The sequence below is a fragment of the Squalius cephalus genome (genome assembly GCF_949319135.1).
Source record: "Squalius cephalus genome assembly, chromosome: 23".
Lineage (NCBI taxonomy): Eukaryota > Metazoa > Chordata > Actinopteri > Cypriniformes > Leuciscidae > Squalius > Squalius cephalus.
Genome location: NC_137144.1, coordinates 6,218,859 through 6,245,101, shown reverse-complemented (window position 1 = coordinate 6,245,101; position 26,243 = coordinate 6,218,859). Strand labels below are relative to the sequence as shown.

General features: G+C 41.5%; 1 protein-coding gene across 4 annotated transcripts in view; it reads right to left on the bottom strand.

Annotated features, from left to right (window-relative positions):
• The window catches only part of LOC307151419 (uncharacterized protein), a 100,008-nt gene that overhangs the window by 24,596 nt on the left and 49,169 nt on the right, over positions 1 to 26,243 (bottom strand). For 3 of the 4 annotated variants that reach the window (XM_079859421.1, XM_079859422.1, XM_079859423.1), the window contains exon 7: positions 3,039 to 3,125. The exons of the other annotated variant lie outside the window; for it this stretch is intronic. In XM_079859421.1, coding sequence (XP_079715547.1) covers positions 3,039 to 3,125 — 87 coding nt within the window. The remainder of the gene's footprint in view (positions 1 to 3,038; positions 3,126 to 26,243) is intronic. 4 annotated transcript variants of the gene reach the window in all.

Here is a 26,243-nt window from a genome sequence, read left to right as displayed (position 1 = left end):
TGTTTATTGATTAGGGTGTGTAGGGTGTAAATGTGGTCAGTAGTTCTGTGATTTGTAACGAAGCCAATCTGACTCGAGCTCAGGACATTGTGTTCGTTAAGGAAGCTTACAATTCTATTGTTTAAAATACTGCTAAATAACTTCCCCAGATTACTGCTCACACAAATGCCTCTGAAATTATTAGGGTCCAATTTATCTCCACTCTTATGAATTGGGGTAATAAGTCCTTGGCTCCAGATGTCAGGAAAACAGCCTGAAGTGAGTACAGTGTTGAACAGTTTGAGCACGGCCGTCTGCAGCTCAGGTGTGCTGTGTTTCAGCATCTCTCCTAGAATACTGTCAGGACCACAAGATTTCTTTCCTTTTTGGCTTTTGAGTTTGTTTGTCAATTCTTCATGTGTAATTGGGAAGTCAAGTGGATTTTGATTATTTTTAATTGTCTCTTCAAAAGTTTGTAGATTTTGTTTGATCAAATTATAATTATCATTAAGTTGGTTTGATGGGATTTCTTTATATAAGTTTTCAAAGTGATTTGTCCAGATTTCTCCATCTTGTATTGGCAGGTCTTGTGGTTTTGTTGTGCTCAGATTGTTCCACATATCCCAGAACTGATTCTGATTTATTGAATGTTCTAATTCTTGTAAACTTTTGGTCAGATGGTGTTGCTTTTTCACTCTAATTGTGTCTTTGTATATTTTTAGTTTTGAAAAGTATTCAGTTCTATTCAGTCAAACCATTTTTCATCTCTTGGAGTATTTTTAGTGTATTTTTTGCCTTTCTTTTTCAATTCACTTTTATGTGCTGCTTTTTTAAATATGTAATTGATTTCATTTGTTGCCGAATTAACACCATCTTTAGTTGTTTCGAATTTCTTAGTAATAAATGTATTTATTAGATTTTTTAGTTCTTCAGAACTGAGGGCTTGGACAAATTTGTCTGCGTTGTCTGGAGCCCATCTGTATCTCTGCTGGACCGGATACATTTGGCAGGTTTCCGGCCTGTTTTGTTCTGGTGTGTGATGTGTTTTGATATAGATGTTAGTTTGGTTATGGTCAGAAAGCTGAGTTTGCTGTTTGACAGTGAATGCATTGAAGGAGGATGGGTCCATGTCAGTGATGGCATAGTCAACTACACTAGCTCCAAGACCTGAACAACACGTGAACCTCCCTAAAGAGTCCCCTCTGATCCGGCCGTTCAGTATGTACAGGCCTGAGGCTCGGCAGAGCTGCACCAACTCTCGGTTCTATTCACGGTTTGGTCAAGGTTGTTTCTCTGTGGAAGTTTTCTTGTGAGTTTTCTCTCTCTCTCTCTCTTTCTCTCTCTCTCTCTCTCTCTCTCTCTCTCTCTCTCTCTCTCTCTCTCTCTCTCTCTCACACACACACACACACACACACACACACACACACACACACACACACACACACACACACACACACACAAAGACTGTCATTGCAAGTCAAAACTACATCATAATGAAACACAAAAAGTCCATCAAAGGAGGTGAAGAGGAAAGTAAAACAGAAAGAAAAAAGAAATCTACGCCTCATGTGTTTGTGAATCATAGTGAGGCGTATCCAGACCCTGACGGCGCTCCATGGATTATTGATTTTTTTATTCCATTTCTGCCCAGAGGAGACTGCACTTGAAGAGCACCATTAGCCCCATAACGATTAGAGAGCAAAAGTTAATTATGTAATTATGAAGGCAATAAGAAGTGCGTGTGTGCTTGACTGTGCCTGTGAAGGCTTTAAACATTATCTTCAGTGAGACGGAGGGAGGGGAGATTAAAGGAGGAAAAAATTAGAGAAAACATTAAGTAAACTCTTTCACTCCTCTAATTTTACAACTAGTTTTTTTCTTTTGTCTATTTTTAAAATGTCCATATATGTCTTTATTACACATCTACTATAATGAACATGTTTTCGATTTCTGAATTGATATTTTGAATACAAATATCTAGATGCTCTAATGGCAACAATGAGAAAGTGTTATTAAAAAGCATATTGTGGGAAAAAAAGAGTTATACAACCTTTATACATTTAAAAAAATATATATATATTTGAAATATTTACAAATAAATATTAAATGAACAATTTTAACCTTGAAATAATAATAATAATAATGCATATTAATAATTAGGATGTGTACATTCGCATGTAATTCAAGTTTTTTTTTTTTTTTTTTGGTTACACGACTTTCAGTTTCATAGTTATTACATCAAAACCATTGTTGAAAAGAGTATAAATATCTTTTTTTTTTTAATATGTAAAAACCAACATGAATAAAAAGATTGTATTTTAGGAACTTAAAAGCTTTTGCTTTGATCTATTTGTCATTGACCATACAAACATTCTTGGATTTTCACACTTGCATAAATGGCCAATTTGCAAAGGGTTGAATTGAACTCTCTAAACTGTGCCAGGATCTGAACTGAAATAACCTTCTAAGAGGCCCATGATGCTGTGGGTGATAAAAATAGAGCTCCAAATAAAGGTTGGGGGTCGGGACGGGGGGCTGCCAGAGGCACAAAGATCCTGTCAGTATTGCACTTCTCCAACCCACAATGTGACGAGATAAGATACAGTGAATTATAATATGCATGAACTGGGGGTGAGGCCAAAGCTTTCACTGTTGGACTGTTGGTATATCCAGAATAAATAAACATGAGGTCATGTTTATGCAAAGAGAGAGGGAGGTTATACATTCAACTTCAATTCTGAGTTAAACAAACATCCTCTTAACCTTGTGTTTGATTAACAGAAGAAGAAACAAACAGCTGATTAGCCACATCAAGCTAACGCAGGAATACATGTGTGGGGGAGTCTGTGACCTAAGGGCTCGTATTAAAGAGAAATATGGTTTAATTATACACAAACACACACATTATAGCGCCTCATAAGAGCACAGGGCGCTGGCGTGAGAAGGTGTTAATTTCTCCGTGAGAGCGGTGTGTGTTGTGGTGTGTGTTGTGTGTGGGCCCCTGCAGAGGTGTAAATGCGAGTGTGTCAGTAGGGACACCGGCTCCTGTCAGCGCTCACCGCTCTCTGGTTGACGTCCGCTCCGGAGCGCAGCATCATGTCCACCGTCTCCACACGGCCCTGCTTGACCGCCCAGTGGAGCGCCGTCTGCAACACAGGCAAGCAAACACAGCAGCTGTCAATCACCACGCTGCTGTCAATCACACACGTGATGTATTCAGGCTGCACGTCCCTCCAGCGCTACCGTAAGCTCTGCACTCACGTGAGCCGCCCTCTTGCCCTCATTTACACCGGTCACACTGACCGAGCATGTTTTGCTTCATATGATTGGCTGAGGTGTTGATTTCTTTAAAAAGAATATTCTGTCATTATGAACTCAACCTCATGTAAGTTTCAAACCTTTAGGCTGCTATTTTCTCATAGAACAAAAAAACAAGAAAGAGTATTTTTGTGAGGATCAGATTTTAAGTTGTTATTTACTGAAACTCTTCTCTGTGTCAAACCTGGTGTGAGTTTGTGTACGCCACATGAACTGTGCAGTCAATCTGGGAGATATGGAGTTTTCAGGAATAACAGCTTTAATTTTGCTTTGTATATTTGTGACAATACATATAATTTATTGTTTTATAAGGTATTATTTATATTTATTTATTTATAATGTATTTTTTTTAAATAAAAAGTACAACAATAATAAAAGTATAATAATAACAAAAATAATATATATTTATTGATTTATTTAAAAAAATAAAATAAAACAGAAGATTGGGCAACAGGGATGCAGATTTAGACAAAATTATTATTATTATTATTTAAAAAAATGAAAACCCCACAAGAGTATAGTATCATCATTTTTTAGGGCTGTCATGATTCCTCGATTAGGTAAATTTGAGTGCTTAATTTAAAACAATCCTTGATTGCAATTTACTCATGTCGATTGGCAGAAAACGTACTCGGTTACCTAACGTAACCTCGGTTCTCTCTAGAAGAGGTTCTCTCGTATTGCGTAAATTGCTTACGCTACGGGTAAAGTTGTCTTTTCTCGAGATCTGAAGCCAAAAATTATCCTTAATTTTGTATTTATTGTCAACGCAGTGCGGCAGCCAGCAGACCATAACAGGCTGTATAAGCGTGCTCATTGGCTGTCCTGCGGCAACTGCAGCAGCCTACCGGTGAGCCCTGCGTGACGTCACGCCCAATGAGGGCGCTTCGCGCCCTCCACGCGTCACAGCCCGCCAGAATGGGTGTGGCTAGCGTGTATAAAAGAAGGGCTCACAGGCTGAAACTCTGGTTTTCATAGACTGAATGGAATAAGCTCATGGCGCGACACGGCAGGTTATGCAATACTCGTTCCCTCTTCTAGAGAGAACCGAGGTTACGTTAGGTAACCGAGTACGTTCTCTTACGAGAGGTTCTCTCGTATTGCATAAGTTGCTTACGCTACGGGAACCCATTGTCAACGCCGTACGCGCCGAGCATCCACTGCATGAGTCCCAGGGGAAGCCCGGGGAACACAAACATGCGGGAACAGGCGGCCAGCAACGCGGGCCAGCACATGTAATAAGCACTTCATAGGAATACAGAGCGGCTCTGCCGGCCTATGTATAAACGTGGAGATGGCGGCCAGCATCGCGGGCCAGCACAGTACATAAGCACATCATAGGGAGAATATAGAGCGGCTCTGCCGGTCTATGTATAGAGAGTATCAACCCCTTGTGCAGCTGTGTGGAGAATAGGCGGCCAGCAACGCGGGCCAGCACAAGTGCACAAGCGCATGACGGGGAAAAAACAGAGCGGCTCCGCCGGTCTGTATATAGAGAATCTCACCCCTTAGTGCAGCTCACCAGAAGAGCTAGCAATACATGAGAGTAGTCTGCACATGAACAACTGGGCAGAACATACATATCACTTAGACTGATAACAGTTTAGCCTGCAAGGCGGGAACTTCCAGGTTATAAAATCTCACGAATGTAGAGGGGGAGGCCCAGCCTGCCGCCATACAAATGTCGTGAATAGAAATCCCGCTGGACCAAGCCCACGATGAAGCCACGCCTCTAGTAGAATGGGCCCTGATGCCCATAGGGCACTGCAGGTGTTTGGACGCATAAACTGCTGCGATAGCGTCCACTATCCATCTGGACAGGCTGTTTCGAGGTGGCGAGACCCTTGGTGCGCCCACCAAACGAAACAAAGAGCTGCTCAGAACGCCTGAAGGTGGCGGAGCGTGTGATGTAAACTCTCTGCATCCTGACGGGGCATAGGAGGTTATCACTGTCCTCGCTATCGGATGCTGGCAGAGCCGATAGGGAGATGATCTGCGCCCTAAAGGGAGTGCCAATGGCCTTGGGGATGTAACCGTGTCTCGGTTTGAGGATGACTTTGGAGTCATTTGGTCCGAACTCGAAATATGCGGGGCTAACAGATGTTTTACTGACGACAGAGCTATCAGAAAAACGGTTTTGAGCAAAAGGTATTTCAGATCCACGGATTCTAACGGTTCAAAGGGAAACGCTTTCAGGGCCTCTAGGACCAAAGAAAGATCCCAGATAGGAACCGAAGGGGGCCGCGGGGGGTTCATCCTCCTGGCTCCTCTAAGGAAGTGGATGATAAGCTCGTTCCTTCCTATCGCAAGGCTGCGCGTCGTCTCCGCAAACGCTGCAATAGTGAGACGTACACCTTGAGCGTGGAAGGGGACCTGCCCTTGTCCAACAGCTCTTGCAGGAAGGAGAGCACCCACGAAACCCCACACGTGCGTGGATCCAGGCTCTTAGTAGCGCACCATTTGGAGAACACTGACCATTTAGACGCGTAGAGTCTTCTCGTAGAAGGAGCTCTAAACTGCGTGATCGTGTTCACGACCCCTTCTGGCAAATCAACGGGTATCCGTTGATTATCCACGCATGCAGAGACCAGCGCTCTGGATGGGGATGCCAAATTGATCCACCGGCTTGAGAGAGAAGATCTTTCCTCACCGGGATCGGCCATGGGGCTGAGTGCGACATCGCCCTGGTGGTTCACATAGGACACCACGGACATGTTGTCCGAGCGGACTAGCACATGGTGGCCCCGTATATGTGGGAGGAAGCGCTTGAGCGCGTTCTTGACCGCTATCATCTCCAAACAGTTTATGTGGAGGCATTTCTCCCGGTCTGACCACAGGCCAAAGACCGGTTTGCCCTCGAAAAGAGCGCCCCAACCTAAGTTGGAGGCGTCCGTCGAGATAACTTTTCGGTGCGAGACGGTTCCCATTGTCACTCCCTGCTGGTACCAGTCGGCCGCTAACCAGGGTCTCAGTGCTGAAACGTCACTCTGATTCGTATGCCGCCGGACGCCCAGGCTCGGTGAGGCACTCGAGCGTTCAACCAGCATTGTAGAGGGCGCATACGGAGTAGACCCAGCTGAAGCACTGCTGCAGCTGATGCCATACAACCCAGCATCCTCAGAAATGTTTTTAGAGGTGCGGCGCTGCCCATCTGGAAAGACGTGGCCAGGTGTTGAACACGGTGCGCGCGCTGTGTCGACAGCCGGGCCGTCATTGCCACAGAGTCCAGTTCTAAACCCAGAAAAGAGGCTGACTGACTGGGCAGTAATGAGCTCTTGGTCCATTTGACCGTGAGACCCAGGGTTTCCAGGTGGCTGAGAAGCACTGTTCTGTGAGAGATAAGTTCTTCCTCTGACTGTGCTAGAATCAGCCAATCGTCCAAATAGTTCAAAATCCGCATGCCCTGACTTCTCAGGGGAGCGTGAGCCGTGTCCATGCACTTCGTGAATGTACGGGGTGCCAAAGACAGGCCGAACGGCAGGACGGTGTACTGATATACCTGACCGTCGAAGGCGAATCTCAAGAATGGCCTGTGACGGGGTACTATCTGAATCTGAAAGTTAGGGCTGTAATCAACCAAAGAAAATCTTGGTCGACTAAAGTCCTGAAATTTTCGAATAAAAATTACGTAAGGAAAAAAAAACGTTAAATTAATTAGCTGCGCACTGTGCGCAGTACTTGGTAGCCTTGGTGTCTGCCTAAATGAATTATAAATAAACATAAAAAACTAGTAGGCTATTTGCAGTATATTAAATCGTTTTTGACCTAATTATTTTGCACTGAAATGAGTCGGCTCATTGCACTGAAATGAGTCGTCTGTCGGCTCTGACAGCGTTGCATAACGTGCACCTGCGCAATATCAGAGCCTATGATTTACGAAAATAGTACTATGTTGTCAACTAGTGATATCATCACTAGAACGTTTGAGGAATATGCAACATAATTTGTATTATAATATGTATTATAATAACTGACAGACAGTAACGTTATCATTTCAGCCGCTCTGTGGAGCTCAGCTTCGCGGCTGAGACACGAATAGACTATTAACTTTTTTTTAAATTCTGCCACACTGCCGATGTCTTTGTTGACATGGTAGAAGAGGACTGACTGACTATGAATTAAATGATCTCACAATGAAATAAATAATATTCAGCAAACCTTCTAGTTGCCTACTTTCTTCAATCTGTCGCTCTTCTCCAGTGGGTTGGGCTAATCCAAAAGAAGTGAAAACAAGGGGGGTGTTCTGAAGACAGACTGTTACCTGTGAAACAGGGGTGCTCTGAAAACACCCCCATTAGCAATTAGTGCTTTCCAGCTGATGAAATGAACGCGGCAAAACTGATGAAATGAACGTGGCAAAACTGATGAAACGAACGCGCCAAAAAATCGACCAATCAGAAATTTGGTCGAGCCAGAACGTATCGACCAAATAATCGACTAATCGACTGGGAGATTACAGCCCTACTGAAAGTAAGCGCCTTTCAGATCGAGGGAAATAAACCAGTCTCTCGGGCGAATCTGCGCGAGGATCTGCCTGGTTGTGAGCATTTTGAACGGTCTTTTCATAAGAGCTTTGTTCAAATATCTCAGATCTAAAATCGGTCTGAGAGCTCCGTCCTTCTTGGGCACGAGGAAGTAACGGCTGTAAAAGCCTGACTCACTCAGAGAAGGAGGTACCGGTTCTATGGCCCCTTTGCACAGAAGTTTCGCTATTTCTGCACGAAGTAGGTGTGCTACTTCCCCATTCACTCTCGTCTCGGTTCACGCTTGAAAGCGTGGGGGACGGCGAGCGAACTGCAATGAATAGCCCTGTTTTACTGTGCTCAGCACCCATTCTGACGCGCCTGGAATAGCTTCCCATGCTTTCGCATGTACGGCTAGGGGCAGAATGGCCTCCGGGCTCCGATTGCCGCATGGCCTCCGGGCTCCGATTGCCGCATTCCGCGGGCTCGAGAACCTGATTCGGAGGCGCGGGCGCAGTGCACGCGCTCTCGGTGCTTGAATACGCGGCTCGCAGACAGCGATGGCTGGCTGTTTTACACACGATGTCCCGGTGGCATTGGACGGGGAACATATCGTGCGAGGAACATAGTGCGAGAGCGGCGCCGGGGGTAAAGTGTTTGTCAGTATGTGTGAGCGCTCGTGAGCGGGCACAGGACTTACATCTGTGATCTGACCGGTAGGGAGTGGCCGTGTAACAGAGCGGGTAGTGAGTAGGAGTGGGCACGGGGTTGTGGGCACATGACCTACATTTAACACTCGAGCGGCTTTTGCCCGCTTTATGAGGGTGGGCTTTGTGAGAGACACGGGGTTTATAGTGCTTGTGTGTAGGGGTGAACACAGAAACGTGGGCACATTTTCTACACTTAAAACAGACATTATGCTCTTTTTGAGATTTCTCTGGGTCGCCGTGACAACGGCGGTTGTATGCAGGCGAGCGGGTTGTATTACCGGCTCGTTGGCTGCGAAGTAAACATCTGCAGTAGCCATGACTACGGGGACTGACAGAGCGGGAAGCTTTGACGGTGGTCCGGCCGCAGCGGGACTTAACCGTCTTTTCCTCTTTTTAGCTGCTAGGAGGACTTCGCGGGCTTGGGTTTCAGCGCGATCTTAGGCCGGGGTCCCCGCGGGGGAGGCAGCCTGTTGCGGCTGGTCGAGCGCGAACTAGGGCGGCCGCACTGTCGTCGCTGCGAAGACGGAGGCTGAGCTGGACGCTGGGTGGAGCTTTGCGCAGGCTGGTCCCGAGGACGGCGTGCGGCTGAGCTCGAGCGTTGAGGCAGGAAAAGGTTCATAGCCTGCGTGGTCTTCTGTACCTCCGAGAAGCGGTCCACGATCCCGTTAACCGCTGGGCCGAAGAGGCCGGTGGGGGAGAGCGGGGCATTTAGGAAAACAGCCCGCTCGGACTCCCTCATGTCGGTGAGCGTCAACCAGAGGAGCCTCTCTGTGACGGTCAGCGAGGACATGCACCTTCCAAGAGCCTGGGCAGCGGATTTTGTGGCGCGAAGGGAGAGATCCGTTGCGTTGATGTAGTCCTGCAGGCTTTGGACGGGAGGGCAGCCTTTGAACGCCATCCACAGGGCGGGCAAAGGTGCGCTGCAACCGCTTCTTCCACTGGGGGGATGACATTATACCCCTTCTCGGCGGCGCCGTCAACCTGTGAGAGCGCCGAGGAGACATGAGAGTGGACTCTCGCGGAGAATGGTGCATTCCAAGATTTTGAAAGCTCAGCGTGGAGCTCCGGCAGGAAGGGTGCAGTCCTGGACGCGGGTGTTCGGCGGCGGCGATGCAGAAAGCAGCCGTCGAGTCTGTTCGGCGCTGGCTCTTTAGGCGGTGACCACTCGAAGCCAAGCCAGATTCCTGGACTTGACGAGGAGGCGGAGTGGTGTGAACCGGACCAATCCTCGCTGTCAGAGGCCAGAATGGAGCAGCTGTCAGCGGCGGCGTCCACGTCCACTTCATCCGCTTCATCCCCTGAAGCAGCGGCGGCGCGGGCGGGTGCCGGCGGCTGCGCATCCGGGAGGGGGGGGTGGAGAAGGAGAGAGAGAAGCTCGAGGGAAGGGTTTAGGCAAGCTTTTAGGTGCCACATCAGTCTCCGGTGGTCTCTGGGAGCGGCGCTTCTTTCTGCGCGGCCCGGCAGCGACAGGCGGAGTGACAGCTTCATCGTTGAAAGCTTCAAGTCGAGCCCGCAGGGTTGACATTGAAAGCTCCTCGCACTCAGGGCAGCCGCCCGATGGCAGCGTGCTCGCGGCCCAGACAGAGAGTGCAGATAAGGTGGCGGTCTCCGTTGCTGAGCGGGGCCACAGGAAGAGCCACAGGAAGAGCGAGGCATTTTTATAAAAACGCCTCGCGCTCTTTTAGACAGAGAGAAGTGTGTGTCGCGGCGGCGAACACACACACAGCAGAAAATGATATGTCGCCGGATGGCATAGCAGGCATGGATGGCTGAAGGCGGCGAAGGCGGCCAGCTTCCTCAGACGCTTCCTGGGCTTGCTGGTCGCTAGATTCAACGGCGGCGGCTCTCAAGATCCAGCGATGCGAAGAGCTTCGGTGAAGACATGAAAATCAGAGTTTCAGCCTGTGAGCCCTTCTTTTATACACGCTAGCCACACCCATTCTGGCGGGCTGTGACGCGTGGAGGGCGCGAAACGCCCTCATTGGGCGTGACGTCACGCAGGGCTCACCGGTAGGCTGCTGCAGTTGCCGCAGGACGGCCAATGAGCACGCTTATACAGCCTGCTATGGTCTGCTGGCTGCCGCACTGCGTTGACAATAAATACAAAATTAAGGATAATTTTTGGCTTTAGATCTCGAGAAAAGATAACTTTACCCGTAGCGTAAGCAACTTACGCAATACGAGAGAACCTCTCGTAAGAGAACCAGAAGTGGCGCAGTCCACGAACGAGAATCCATGAGACACATTATTAAAACGTTTTCTAAGGTTGCACGATATATTAAAAACATAATATATCATGATATAATTTTAATATAAAGCCGTATATTAAAATACTAATATAGCACAGTGCTATTGTGAAATCATAAACACTGCGACTATCTTATTAAATAAATACATGCATTACGGGTTTCAAAGTGAAGTGCGTCACTTTAATTATTTACATGCGTGCAGGTTACGTGTTTCTTCCCCGCGTCTCAGATCGACTTCATTCACCGTAAAGGCTGATCCACATGAACTCAGTCTCTGCATGAGCTGATTGTTTGGGTTTCCAGTCACGTGCTTTTGGAAACGGACAAGTCTGGTGCGCTTTGTGTTTCATAGTGAAGTGTTGCATTGTTATCATTTACATTCGTGGAGCGCCTCAGCAGCTCTGTTAACAAACTCAGTTAAAACATTTGTAACATAAATAATTTATAAACACGCATCACAGGAGAATACATCAATAGGAAAAGTCCTACTTCCCACCTCTTAAAGGGATAGTTCACCCAAAAATTATCCCATAATTGACTCACCCTTAAGCTATCCTAGGTGTATATGACTTTCTTCTTTCAGCATAAAAAATATCCTGGCTCTTACAAACTTTATAATGGGAGTGAATGCTATCATGTATTTTAAGCCCTAAAAAGCACATCCATACATCATTAAAGTAATCCATACGGCTCCAGTGGTTTAATAAAGGCCTTCTGAATGAATGACCTCTGACCCACACATGACGCAGGATGTAGGAGTAGCGTAAGCTCAGGTGAGAGTAGACTCCTCTCGCACTTCAAACTCAAGCTCCTCCCATATTTCTCTTTAAACATTTGCAACCAGTGTTTTGTTTGCTCTTTCCTCTAAGCTTCCGTGTTCGTCAATATGTCAATGTGTCGGGTCAGGGGTCACTCTTCCACCGGAACTAGACTTGCATACGGCCGTGATTGTGATTGATCGATGTGATTGATTGTAACATGTCCTGTTTATGGTTTGTTTACATGTCTTTGGTCCGTGTTGCATTCACATTTAATTATATTATTCTAGCTGAGAACTCATGAAGAGCTTATCTGTGTAAAAACTGCAGCAGGAATCCCTCCGTCACACACACACACACACACACACACACACACACACACACAAGCGAAGATCTGCTGCGAGGAGACGCGGTTCTGATGCCTGTACTGAACTGGGATGGGCAACATCGAGACTGTGACGAGAAAAACAGGTTTGCTCGAGCATTCTGTCCTTTTTAGGATCACATCTTGTGACATCATGTCCTGTTTTTGATTTGTTTATATGTCTTTGGTTCGTGTTGTGTTCATATTTCAGTCGAACCGCAGCAGAGTTCGTTTGGAAGTTCACACTTGGCATGTTTGGTTTGATTAAAACAAACTCTGGTGCGATTGCTCTGTTAAAAAATGCCACTCTGAACACTAAGCAGACTAAATGTTTTTGTGAACCAAACTACAAGTGTGAACACAACCTTATTCAAACGAACCGAACAGAGCAATCACACCAGGGTTCGTTTTAATCAAACCAGTGTGAACATCACTGCAAAACCAATGTGGTTTGATTTTCATTTTTATATTACTTAAATAAGATATTAGTTAGGTTAGAAACCATATTAAGTAATTAGACATAAAGGAAAAGCTGTGAGAAACAGTGATATATAAAAAATAACCTAAAACAGTAACCCATTAAACAGACTGTTTCCCCTCACAGCCTCATTTCCATTCACTTCAAATGAAATATAGTGGCACCAGTCAAGAAAACTTCAGATCTTCTTAAAGTTGCAGTCCGTAACTTTTGGCGTTCTAGCAGTTAATAAACAGAATTGTATGTTTAGACCCAAACCGGTCTAAAATAATACCAATATAAACACTTATTGGTGTACTGTAGTGATTGAGGATAAGACAAAAACACGGTTTGGAAAATGGATTCATGATATACTCCTTATTATATAAATTTTGTACATTTTGAACGAAAAAAACAAAAACAATTACGGACTGCTACTTTAAGTGTGCCTTTAAACTCGCCTTTAAACTCCAAATACCAAAGTCCAAAACTGGTCACTGTCTCTGAAGCCCATTTATGCCGCACCTATCAAAGCTGTGTTTGGGATAATTTGCATAAGCAGATTTGGCTCCATATGAATGAATGAGAACAGGGCTGAGTCATTAGCATAGCAGCTAATTCAGCACAATGTTAGCTCACTGAGGCCAGACCCAAGGACGCCTGTCCTGCTGCTGTTCACCCTGCGTCCCAGCAGACGAAAACATAATGTACCTCAATCCATAACACCATCTCACATGAAGAAAGGGACATTTAGAGCTAACTTCATAATGCTGATGATCTGAAGTATTTTTTTTTTTTTTTTTTTGTTGTTGTTGTGATTATACATATGATTTATTGATTTATATATTTTTGTATTATTAATCATCATTATTATTTTTAATGTATTTTAATATACAAGTATAATAATTATATTTATTTATTTAGATAAATAAAACACACCAGGGTGAGCAACAGGGCTGCAGATTTAGCCAAAATCTATTTTATTTTAGTATCATTGAGATACTATAGTTTTTATTTGTATATTTTCAGTTGTCATTTCAATTTTTGTTAAAGTTAGTAACTTTGTTGTGTGTTTGTCATTTTTTTTATATGACTAAATAGTTTTTATTCATTTTTATTTCAGTTATATTTTTGTACATCAAGTTGAAATGAAATGAGAAATGTTAAATAAGATGATTTCTCCCCTAGACTGCACAGAATGTTGAATAAAGCATGAATACATACACAGTTACAGGCTACTTACAAACTTCAGGTCCGAGTGAAGAGTTCCAAGTGTTATTTTTTTATTCATTGCGTGTGTCGGAGATTCCCGGAGCGAGACAGAGAAAGAAAGCAAGAAAACAACATCGGTAATAGGATAACACAGCTCTTTTGGGCCTTGTTGCTCTCCATAGTCGCCATTGTGTTCCTTCACATCGGCGTGTTTGGCCAAAAGCTCAGAGTGTTTCTCCAGTCCCCGTCTACATTCCCTCGCAGGGACACATCAAAGCCGGAGCAGCCATGCTTTTGTCAAACTCTCCTCCCCATTTTTCTGTCACCAAGTTTTATCTCTTCCAAATCGCCACCAGCCTTTAACCTATTCTGAGCCGATTAGCTGAATGCTTGATTTGAGCATTAGAGAAACTATAGCAACCTGTAATCTGCCAAAGAGCGAATCAAAAAGCCCTATGTATCTTGTCACGCAAGAGCTGGCAGCCCACCTTGACCCCATAAGCCGTCTCTTACAGAGCCTCGCTGGGCGGACAGGCCCCCGCTTTATTCACACACATACAATCCATTGAGAAATGGTCTCCGGCCAATCTGTGCCCCGTCCTGAAGAGCAACAATCTGCCCAAGTCTAGGATCATTTAGTAAACAATATGCAATAAAACAATATCCACTGAACAGCCTACAGGAAATTAAAACCTAGTGCAGCTAACATGTTAGCATAGCGTATTGAAGCATTAAAGGGGTCATATGATGTGATTTCTTGTTTTCCTTTTTCTTTATGTAGCTGTTTGTGCATGTATAAGATCTGCAGAGTTACAAGGCTCAAAGTCTCAAACCCAAAGATATATTCTTTGTAGAAGTTAAGGCTCAGCCACACCTTCCTAAAACACTTCGTCCAAACACGCCTCCACAAATCTACGTCAGTCTGTGGGTTTCATAACTCCGCCCAAATGTATACGCAAAGAAAGATGGCGGAACTTTTATTCTCGCTGTATTATTGTTGGTGCCGCCGTGTCGTGGAGGCGCTGTGAGCAATTTTGTTGAGAAATTAAACTACTTTGTTTGGCCTTCCAAATAGAAAACAGTGAGACCAGTACAACCAGAATATTGCGAATTTTTCAGAGGACTGTTTCCAGAGAGTACAAGGCCGGTTGTGCAAAAAGGCCGATTCTAGAAAGTGGAGCAATTCCATCTTTGCAAGTACAGTCTGGAGCTTCTGACTCACAGACACAAGTGTGTGTAAAGTAAGTATGTTTTCATATTTTAAGAATTTGCTACTGACTATTCAAATGTGAGTTTTGAGCAGTATAGAGTAGCGCTTGTTTGTTGTTTCTGCGATCACAAATGCAGACATGGCTTTATGTGTACATAGTGATCTCCCCCCATATCGCGGCGCAATGCATATAAAGACAGTATAAGTCATTATAATCAGTAGTTATGTCCCCAATTAAATAAAATCGTACCCATCTGATACGTTCTGCTCCAGTCGCACTGGCAAAGTTGATCGATCAGCTTGGTCATCTAGCGGTAGTGCTGACATGATCACCTGTCATTATTGCTTTGGGAACTGATGCTCCAAGGGGCGTGACCTTTCCGTCACATGCTTAAGGTATTCGGGCCAATCACAATGCACTGTATCGCTGGCCAATCAGAGCACACCACGCTTTTCAGAAAGATGAGCTTAGTTAAAATCGACGCGTTTCAGAAAGGCGGGGCATTGAGGACCAACAATAATGTACGGTTTGTGTAAAATAATTACTTTTTTAACCTAAAACCAATACACAAAATAATGTTATTTTTAGAACCGTCATATGACCCCTTTAAACATCACATTCAAATGTTTATATAGCAGGGCAGTCCCTTGTGGAATGAAGTTCACTTTAAAGGGTTAGTTCACCCAAAAATGAAAACTCTTAATTACGTCTTTAATTACTCGCCCTCATGTCGTTCCAAACCCGTAAGACCTTCGTTCATCTTCAGAACACGAATTAGGATATTTTTGATGAAATCTGAGAGCTTTCTGTCCCTCCATAGACAGCAATTTGATTACCACGTTCAAGGCCCAGAAAGGAAATAAAGACATCGTTAAAATAGTCCATGTGACCTTAATGTTATGAAGCGATGAGAATACTTTTAGTTTGAACCCCCCGAAACAATGACTTTATTCAACAATCTCTTCTCTTCCACGTCATTCTCCCATGCTGTTAACGTAGTAACTGTGCAGTGCAGCACTTCCTGGTTCTATGTCAGAACGCTGGCTCATTATTGGCTGACGCTGGTCACGTGATGCTGACGCAGGAGCTGGCTAATAGCAAGAAGCGGTTGAATAAAGTCATTATTTTTGGGAGGGTTTTGCGCACAAAAAGTATTCTCTCGTCGCTTCATAACATTAAGCTTGAACCACTGGAGACACATGGACTATTTTAACAATGTCTTTACTACCTTTCTGGACCTTGAAAGTGGTATTTAAATTGCTGTCTATGGAGGGACAGATCATCAATTACTAAATGAGTTAATTTCATCTATAAAGCAGTTCTGCAGAAAACAATGTCGTCGTCCAGCTCAGTTCTCATCCAATAGTGTGTAATGTATTAACTTTAAATGTAATATCGAATAACACACTACAATTATAAACATTTATTAAAATTTAATGATAATCAAGTGTGCTTTAGTATGTTTGTCAACACATCAAAATAAGTGTTTAAAGCATGACAAAAGATTATTAAATTATTAAATATAATGATTTAAAATGCATTTTACAGTCAAACTTCAATTTTACATTATTTCAAAGTTCACTATTTTTTTTTAATTGTTCTTAAGTGTGAAACAGTCATGAAAGTGTACTCTCTTTAAGTGTACTTAAGTGTCCTTTTATTTTATTCATATCTGCAAGTACAGTTTTTTTTAAATATACAATCAGTACAATTAAAGGCATTTCTTTTCCACAAGGGATATGACACACAGATAAAATTAGGTGATTTCTAAGACATTTGAATAAACTAACCAAAGTGCTAAAATTCATTTCTGAATCGCACTGCACTTCTTTTCTACGCACATGAAGGATACATAAAATCACGAGACTTGTGGGGAGCATTGTTACTTTTCAAAGTTATTTACAGTTGATGGTCAATAAAATGGGGTAAAAACGTATGGATATGATAATGAACTTTCTGTATTTAAAAAAAAAAAACGATTTATTAAATACAGCTTTTCAAACAAAACATAGAAAAACAAAACATGAATAATAATTAAGAATAAAAGTGTCTAAATATGTAAAATCCACGTGTTTATCAACTACATCAGAAGTAAAATAAAAAATAAATACATACATAAAAACTCTATAACAAAAGATTTGTAATCCCCCAGTTTGATCAAGACGAGCATAAGAAGCAGCGTAATTCTAATGTGTGGGGCAAAACCCGGGTGTGTGTGTGTGTGTGTGTGAGAGAGAGAGAGAGGTTTAGTTTAGTGTGTGCCAGATGGAGGCTCTGTCTTTTATTGGCGGTGTGAAAGGACAGCTTATAGTGCTCCTCTGTGGTCAGGCTCAATGGAGAGGGTGAGAGCAGACCCTCACACACACACACTCTCACTCAAAGCCTGATGCTTGTCACCATATGGAGCTGTTTAAAAACAGCCATAGCCCCACACAAAAGAGCAACATTAACAGCCTCTTACAATGACTGCTGGGACAACACTGAATTATTGCACAGGGAGAGCAGTGACACACACACACACAAACACACAGATCTGTTATGACCTTATCACTCAAATTTGAGGTTTGATAATACTGAAAGCTTTGAATATTTTCAATTTCAGATAGAATTGAAAGGGAATTGAAGGGGTTGTTCTCAAAGGGTTTTGCTTTAGGACCCAGATATTACATTAACCATCAAGTGGCGACCCAACACAATAGAAAGATTGTTTATTGTATAAAAGAAAAGCAAAACAAAATGTGCTTTTTTTATATTACCAGGCTCCAATATGCACATTTATTAATGCAATGTAAACTAAATAGGAAGATTCACATTATGACGCATAAATGACGATTTACTAGTTATAATTTAATGATAACAAATAGTTTTCTCCTCCAATTTACAACCCTTTTTATTTTTTCTATCCTACCTATGCAAAATTATATGGCTAGTCACATTTTATTATTTGCATTTAGAATAATTTTTCCCTTTTGTCTGCAACCATTCTAGAAGAGACCGGCAACCGATTTTTGAGTCGAGACCGACAAGAACCACTGAATTAGAAGACCAATGTTTTGATCCAAAACCTAGCAAAATGCCTATGAAGGCAGGATTTTAAGACAGCATCGGCACACTCATGATGAACATTGTGGTGCCTTCTAAGAAAATTCTAAGACAGCATCACCATGTCTTTGTGGAAAAAGCAATCCCAGAATGCACCGGTAAAGCACAATCGAAGATGGCAGATGATGCAAGAGAAAAGTGGCTTATAAATATACTGTATTAAGAAAAGAAATTATAAAAAATGTTTCATTCATTATATTTAAATCATCCACTGAACAGTCTACAGAAAAGTAGCATAATGTTAGCATAGCATAATGCAGAATTTAACACCAAATTCAAATTTCCTAGTGAAATTTCTCATACTTTTTTTAAGGTATTATTGCAGAAATAATATACTTTAAAACAATATATGTATAAATAATAAGGTTTGTCTAAATATATATATACTGTATATAAATGTAAGGTTTTCAGACACTTAATTTGCATGTTAATTGCAATTAAATTAAAATGTATAATAGTTTAAGTTTTTAAAGTACTTCAAGGACTTAAGTACAATCGTGTAATTATTTAAAATACAGCAAAAGATTATTAAAACATAATAGCAGTAAAAGTTTTAATTTGACTATTGAAAAAAAACATTTTGCAAGCCTACTTAAGTGTGTTAAGAAACAAAGGGCCTGTCCAAATACCCTCACGTGTGGACACGCGGCAGGAAGTAAGTGCTCAAGACTGTCCAGGTCTGTAAAATGCCACAGTGCATTGACACACACTAAATCCACACTATCTCTTCGGAGAGGTCTTTGTGGCAAAGAGTATATCCGTCATTCATCATGTTTCATAACTAGGAAAACTTTTCGGTGTAATGTAAATTAATTAGATGTTACATATCATTTGTTTGTAAAACATATTTAGTGTTATTAGTAACATTATATGTACTTTGTAAATTGTTTTAAAAAAGAAGCACCACAATCGCCCAGTTATTAAGTGTGACCCATCGGTTATACAAAAATCTCAAAACATTTGCAGTCTTCACACCCACGTGAACACTCTGACCAAACTCCGGAGATACAGTACGTCATGTATGTAGACAAGTGGTCAAGTGCAAAAACTGCACGTGTAGGTATTTGGACTGGCTCATAGTCATGGAAGTCTTTAAGAGCACTTAAGTGGCCTGTTATTTTATTAATATTATATTATCTGCTAGTACAGTTTTTAAAAATATATACTTTTAAGATTTGAAGTACATTAAGTGTGAATTCAATATTATTGAGGGCACTTCTTTTTCACAATGGATATGACACAGTTTTCGAATGATGCCTAAAATCCCAGAAAGCACTGAGACAAGTTCTGTGGGAAAACCCAATCCAAGACAGCCAACGAAGCAGAACCGAAATGTGTAAAAATAGCTTGTTTGTAATATTTTACTCAATATTTGTGTATGTCTTATGTATTATATTGTGCATATTTGCGTATCAAGTGTTGCGTATCAAAATGTGCATTTTGAGTTAGGAGCATTATTTTGACACCAAGTGTGTAAAGCTTCAATTTCGGTTAAGATGCTGCCTTAAAGGTAGCCGAAACGCCTAGATCTACACTTTTAAAAATTGTTTAATGATTTAACCCAGTTAATTAAAGGCTTTTTACTTCAACACATGAGTGCCTTGGAGTATTTAACCTTCATCATTTTTGTGTAGACTTTAAAAGAAATTAATAAAATGAGATTAGATCACAATAGTCACAAGTGAATTATAAGTACACATATTCAAGTTGTGGTTACTTATTTTTTTAAGGCAATGGGTTTCCTCAATTTAAGTGAGTAGACAGAACTCAGATAAACTTGTTAGTTTTAAGCTAAGTAGATTGACATTTTTAAGTAATTGCAATTTAATAAAATTAGGTTAGTCCAACTTAAAATAAAAAGTGATCACAACACATCTTTTGTTTCAGTAACTTTAACTTGTCAGGGCAACTTGGAATTGTCAAGTTCACATAACTTATTTTTTTTCAATTGCACAATGAAGTTTATTTACGGGTTTCCTCACTTTTTAAGTTAAGTCAACTGATCACTTTTTACACTGTAGTAAACAGAAAAACAGTTCAGTTAGGTCTTTTTCATCAAAAACACAGATGAGAACAAGTCCTCTGTCGGCTCTCACAAATCATGAGCTGAGAATTAAGAAGGAAAGAGAACATTTCTGACTTTTTAATGTAGCCTATATTTTACATTATGCACCCTCTCACCTCACAAAATTGTTAAATTTCAACCACATTTACGCTGCAACACTGTGAAATTGTTTTGTAAACACACAAAAGGCCAATGAAAAGATGTAAAGAGCCTTCCTTATCCTAAAACTTAAGCATGAGTTTAATCCTTTTATACCACAGTAGCTCAATCCTCCATTCCTATTGGCTGAGAGCTGCGGAGAGGTCCATGTCCGCCTCGAGGCGGCTGGAGCGCTGCCTGTTTGTTAAACTAATAATTGCCGTGTCATTACACTATAATTACACACAATGATCATTCGGCTGCCTGTGCGTATAGAGAGATTTGCATACCAGACACACAAATTAGCATGAATTAAATACCTCATCATAGCAATTATTAATGTTGAACAAGAGTGCTGAACTCCTGCATGAAGATGCCTAAAGGTGTAAACCACCATGACCATGTTTTCATATAGTAACACTGGCTTCTTCTCATTATTTGATTGTGCTCTTGAAAATGTGGACAAACCCTTTTAATGTAACTTGAATTAATAAAGATCAATGAAAAGCTGTGATATATGCACATAGCATTACTGTTTGTCAGTGCTGTAAGAATGAAATCAATTCTGTTTGTTTGAAATATAAAAGAGTATAAGAAAAATAGATAAAGAATATGTGCATTCAAATATCGCAACAATAATGTATTTTCAAATTGTGGAAAAGGTGAGAGGGAAAAAAAGCTAAATGTATTTTAACAGTAAGACTTTTTTTCATATCTGCCCCAATATTAAACAAATGGGATTTCTTAGCAAGGGGATCATCATATTTGGGGGTCCTTGGCATTTAAAAGTTTGACCCTGTGTTTGGGTATTGTGGGTGGTCTCTGTGTGGTTACTAAGGTGTTCTAAGAAGTTTTTAGCATGTTGCTATGTGGTTACTAGAGTAATCTGTGCGGTTGAAGTCAAAAGAGCCCACCCGAAAGTCTCTGTGATATTCTGGTCCCTAGATATAACTAAGGTCACTCCTTTACTATGGGAATGCTTGCCTTAGCAAACACTTCTAATAAACTTGATATATAACCAAAAACAACTCTTAGAGAGCATACTTACCCCCTGGAAATCCAGTGAGGTCATTGAAGTGATTGAAGACAACATGGATCAAACATTGTTCAGATGCTAATGAAATACTGTACAATGGACTCTAAGCAAGTTTCCTTTACATTCTAGTCAAGAGAGCTAATGAGATCTAATGAAAGAACTACTCTAAAGAGAACAGCTACTCAACTAATCCATTCCACCTTCATCAACACATCACAAGGCTAAAGTTGAGCAGCCCAAGAGGAGAGGAGCATTGTTGTGAAGCTCAGGCTAAGGGAAGGACCAAATCTAGGTACATAGATTAGCATCCACAGAGGGGATTATGGACACCTACTCCCATTTCAAAGCCTCGCCTTTTTTGAAGTTTTGGGGGTTTGTTGGCTCTAAGCTGAGAAATTGTGAGTCTAAAGGCTAAACTCTCATTTGATTCCTCTGGGATCTCCTCAGCTTAATCCCCAGATCCTGGTCTCATCTTCCCTTGTTATTCGATCGCCCTAAGATCAGTGTCCAACCTGGCTACGGACAACCCCTTCTCATTTCCACCCCCCTTCATTAACTTCTCTTAAGAAGATTATCAAGCCCTTGGATGTTATTGTTTGCAAATCTGATTTCCCTGGTGTCATATTCTAGTAAACAACAGCATTGCGATGGATGCAACTGACCAGTGGGCATCTCATACATACCATTCATCCAAACACCCCCCCCCCCCCCCCCATTTCTAGGCTTGATTACTACAATGCTCCCCCCCCCCCCTCCTCTAAGAAGAAGATATCAAATTCCACACAGGGATCAATGAGGCTCTGTGAATCGTTGTTGTTTTTTATAAAGCGGTTCATTTAAATTGACTATTTTCAACACAGTTGCATGACACTTCCTAACTATTATACGTTTTGGCAATTTGGTGGCAAATTCCTATGAATTCTTACAATGTCATTTGTACGTTTTCGTACAATCTACTCGCGCCCCACTGAGGGTTATATTCAGGGTTGCTTCATGTTTATATTTATTTTATCACAAATTGTATGTTTACACATTGTACAAATTTGTATTAAATTGCAAAGTCGTAAAATACTAAACAACATTTTGTGAGATCAGGGTTGCGTTTCCCAAAAGCATAGATAGCCAACTATGGTTGCAAGTTCCGTTGTTATCAGCATAGTTCAATGAGTTGGTGTTTCCCGAAACCATATAGTTCCAACGAACATTACATCTCTAAGTTTGTCAAGAGATTTAAAACACCGTTTTTGAAGAGTGTGCATGTGCGTGCGTGCTCTAGTATGTAAGAACGAGCCTTCTCAGATGTCATGTCTGGCAAAAATCTGTCATTTATTAGATCTCAAGCAGATTAATTAAAATAAGTTATTACTCCACCACTCCACCTGCATGACATCATTAACCAACATGTTTTAGTGACAAATTTGTGACAACACAAACAATTTCTTCAACGATGCATTGTACTATGGTAGTTAGGCAGCGAATTATGTCGTTGTATGGGAAACACACCCCAGGTCAACTATTTAAGTGAATTAATTGGAGCTGATAATAATAAATAAATATCTGGGCATTTGTGGGTGGATATTTTAGCCATTCACTTGACCGTAAAACTGCATTCCCAATACAATTTAGTCATGTTACCCCACTACTTTGGAATACCTACTCTGTTTTGAATACTGGAATATCTACTCTGTTTTGAAAACAATTACTGTCACACTACTGAAATTTGTAGTTTAGTTGGAAGTTTTGCCATTTTTATTTTAGCCTCACATTACAGTTGATGATCTTCCTGAAACAACACTTGAGCATAATTACGGACAACAGATAGAAAGAGTAAAACTAAAAATGACACGAAAAGAGGGATAAAAAGATGAATGGGTTTGCATGACTTCTTTCTAGTGGCATGCAGTAGAAGCGAAGGGGACAGGGATGAAGGGGTATAGGTAGAGTCATACTTACGGTGACAAAGTCCTGCAGACATGAAAAGAAGTAGGAAATGAATGTAATGAGATTGTAGACATCACAGACGCATAAATCAAACATGGTCAAAGGATGTATCGCACAAAGTCACACATTGCAATTCAATAGAGTGCCGTTTCCTGCAAAGATTCACGAGGGACTCAAGGTAACCGTTTGATTGGGAATGAGGAGGCACTAATTAATTTGAAAAGCTGTTATCTTGCTCAGTATCTGCGTCTATGAGAGAGGTTTGAACCATTTGGCTGTGATGCTTCAAACACAAAGAGTTTCATTTCCCCTAGAGACACCAATGCCAAGTTCAGCCCACAAACCCTTTTCAATTCTGCCAAGCAATTCTAGCCATGCCATTAATTCCACAAAGCCAAATGTAATTGATTGATAAGGGCCTGAGATTAACCTTTCCTATGAGTTTTTGTCTCTCAATCGTGATGGCCACATAAGATGCAGTCTATCCCATCAACACTATCGCTTTTATCTGATCCTGGTTAAGAGCATTGGCCATTACTGTTGACCTGGGGGGACTGGATGAGCAAAAAGGTCCACTGAAAATGTCCATCTTTGACTGCCACATCTGAAGTCCGATCTGATGAGAATGTCCCATCTTATCTTCAAAGACAATGAAGATGCATTTGAACCAGTTCCTTGTTTGAAAAATGTATTGTTGGGTACAGAAGAAAACCTTGCGTGCTCTTTGGAAATGTCCTGTTGTTGTCTAAGTTAGCATCACTTACACAAAAGAACATTTTGCTGTTATCAGCGCTAGCATGCTTGTGGACACATGAAGTGTCCTCTCTTGTGGGAGCAGGTCCACAAACTTGCACTGAACTGAAACAGAATCCCGCTGGACCACATCCACCCTAACCAAGAGAAATGGAAGATGCAACTAAAGATTGTGAAATCCGATTGACTTTGAAAACTAGTGGAAAGAACAATAAACAATGTTTGCATTTTTGTTGATATCTTGAGAAAAACACTATGTTTTAAAAACACAATTATAAACAGATTTTATGAAAAGGGACATTTGCAGAAAACAATGCCATTTGTGGGCTATGATTTGCTACTGATATAATTAACATGCTATAAAATTCCTATAGATTTAACTCTGTTTAGTGGGTAATGTGAAATGTGCCATTCATTTTATTGTCAATTCTATTTGATTTTTAAATGTGTGATTTATTACAGGCACACCAAAACTGAGTGCTAGTTAGGGCTGGGCGATATACCGCATACATTGTTATGCGCATCTCATCAGTAAAGCCGGTTCCTTGATTAGTAGTAAATCACCATCACCTGCTTTCAAATGGAGCGGCATTTACTACACAGAGCCGTAGTTCACTGACAAGCTGAGCCATATCGCATTAATTATCGCAGGCATCCGCGATAATCCCTATGCGCTCCCAAACAATGAACACACAATAGGTGTGTGTCCCCACCCGTGATGAAACAAGGGCAGGGATGCACACACCGCTTGTATTGTTGACTCGCCATTTTTTGTCTTTTATGATAAATATATATACGTATAAATAATATATATAAATATAAATATATACGTATATTGGCAGTTATATATATATATAAATGCTTGCAACAGTGGACAGACAACACCAAATATGACAACACACGACAGAGAGCGCTTGCTGAAGAACAGAAAGCAAACACTGTTGTGTGCCGGCGTCCCTTCGTAGCTTCCGTGTATGCCGTCACACACTACGTCATGACGCAACACCAATCATGACTGGCTTAGTTTCATTCATGCTTCAGAGGCGCTACACTGGGGGACGTTCCCCAAAGTGTTGTCATCGACGCAGTTCGAGTTCCCTCGAAAGGGAACACATAGTGGCACAAGCAGATCCCTCAGGAACTGATTGTGTGTGCTCTGAGCCCAAACAATAAATGCACAAGTTGTGTGTTATCAAGTATCAAATATCTAAGCACACACTTTCTGAAGCTTTTTACACAAGCCATGATTACCTTTTTGAAGTTTCAGGTTGAAGCGTACAAACAAAACAGTCCCTGAAGTCGAAAAAGTTGTTGACATGTTCTCCAGGCTGCCCTTATATACGTCGGCACTAATGATGTTCGACTCCACCATTCGGAGATCACTAAAATTAACGTTAAAGAGGTGTGTGAACTCGCAAGTACGATGTCAGGCACTGTTATTTGCTGTGGCCCCCTTCCTGTTCGCAGGAGTGATGAGATACTTAGTAGATTGTCCTCACTCAATGGCTGGTTGTCTAAGTGGTGTCCGCAAAATAATATAGAATTTATTGACAATTGGAAAAGTTTTTGGGGCAGACCTGACCTGTTGAAAAGAGATGGTATTCATCCCTCCTGGGATGGTGCTGCTCTTCTCTCTAGTAATATGGCACATAGTCTTAGAGCTCAAACATGAATTGGGGCTCAGGTCAGGAAGCAGACAGACTGGCTAAACCGACCGTCTGCCAACCGACCGCCTGCCAGTCGTTTCACGTCACCAAGGTCAGATAAATCCCATCACATAGAGACTCTTTCACCTAGATATCATCATATAGAGACTGTGTCTGTTCCCAAATTAGGACATACAAAAAACATCCAAACCCATCTAAGGGTATGTAATTGATGTTCAACAAATAAAAAATAGAGATAATACAAATGAGCAAATGATAAAGCTTGGGTTGCTGAATATTCGATCCCTTACTTCAAAAGCACTTATTGTTAATGATATGATTACAGACTATAACCTAGATGTGCTGTGTTGACAGAAACCTGGCTAAAACCAAACGATTACATGACTTTAAATGAGTCCACCCTGCAAGATTACTGTTATATACATGAACCTTGTCTGAAAGGCAAAAGGGGAGGTGTTGCTGTAATTTACAGTAATATTTTCAGAATTACTAAGAAGTCTAGTTTCAAATATAATTATTTTGAAGTGTTGGTGCTTAATGTAACAATATATAGTGTAAATGATAAATCACATTTGAGATTTGTGCTGGCTACTTTATACAGGGCACCAGGGCACCATACAGACTTTATCAAAGAATTTGCTGACTTTCTATCAGAGTTAGTACTGGCTGCAGATAAAGTCCTAATTGTTGGTGGTTTTAATATACATGTAGATAACGAAAAAGATGCATTGGGATTGGCATTTAAAGACATTCTTAACCTATAACTTCTGCCACTAAAGATTGCTTTATTAATAATCTTCCTGATCAGTTTCATCATCTC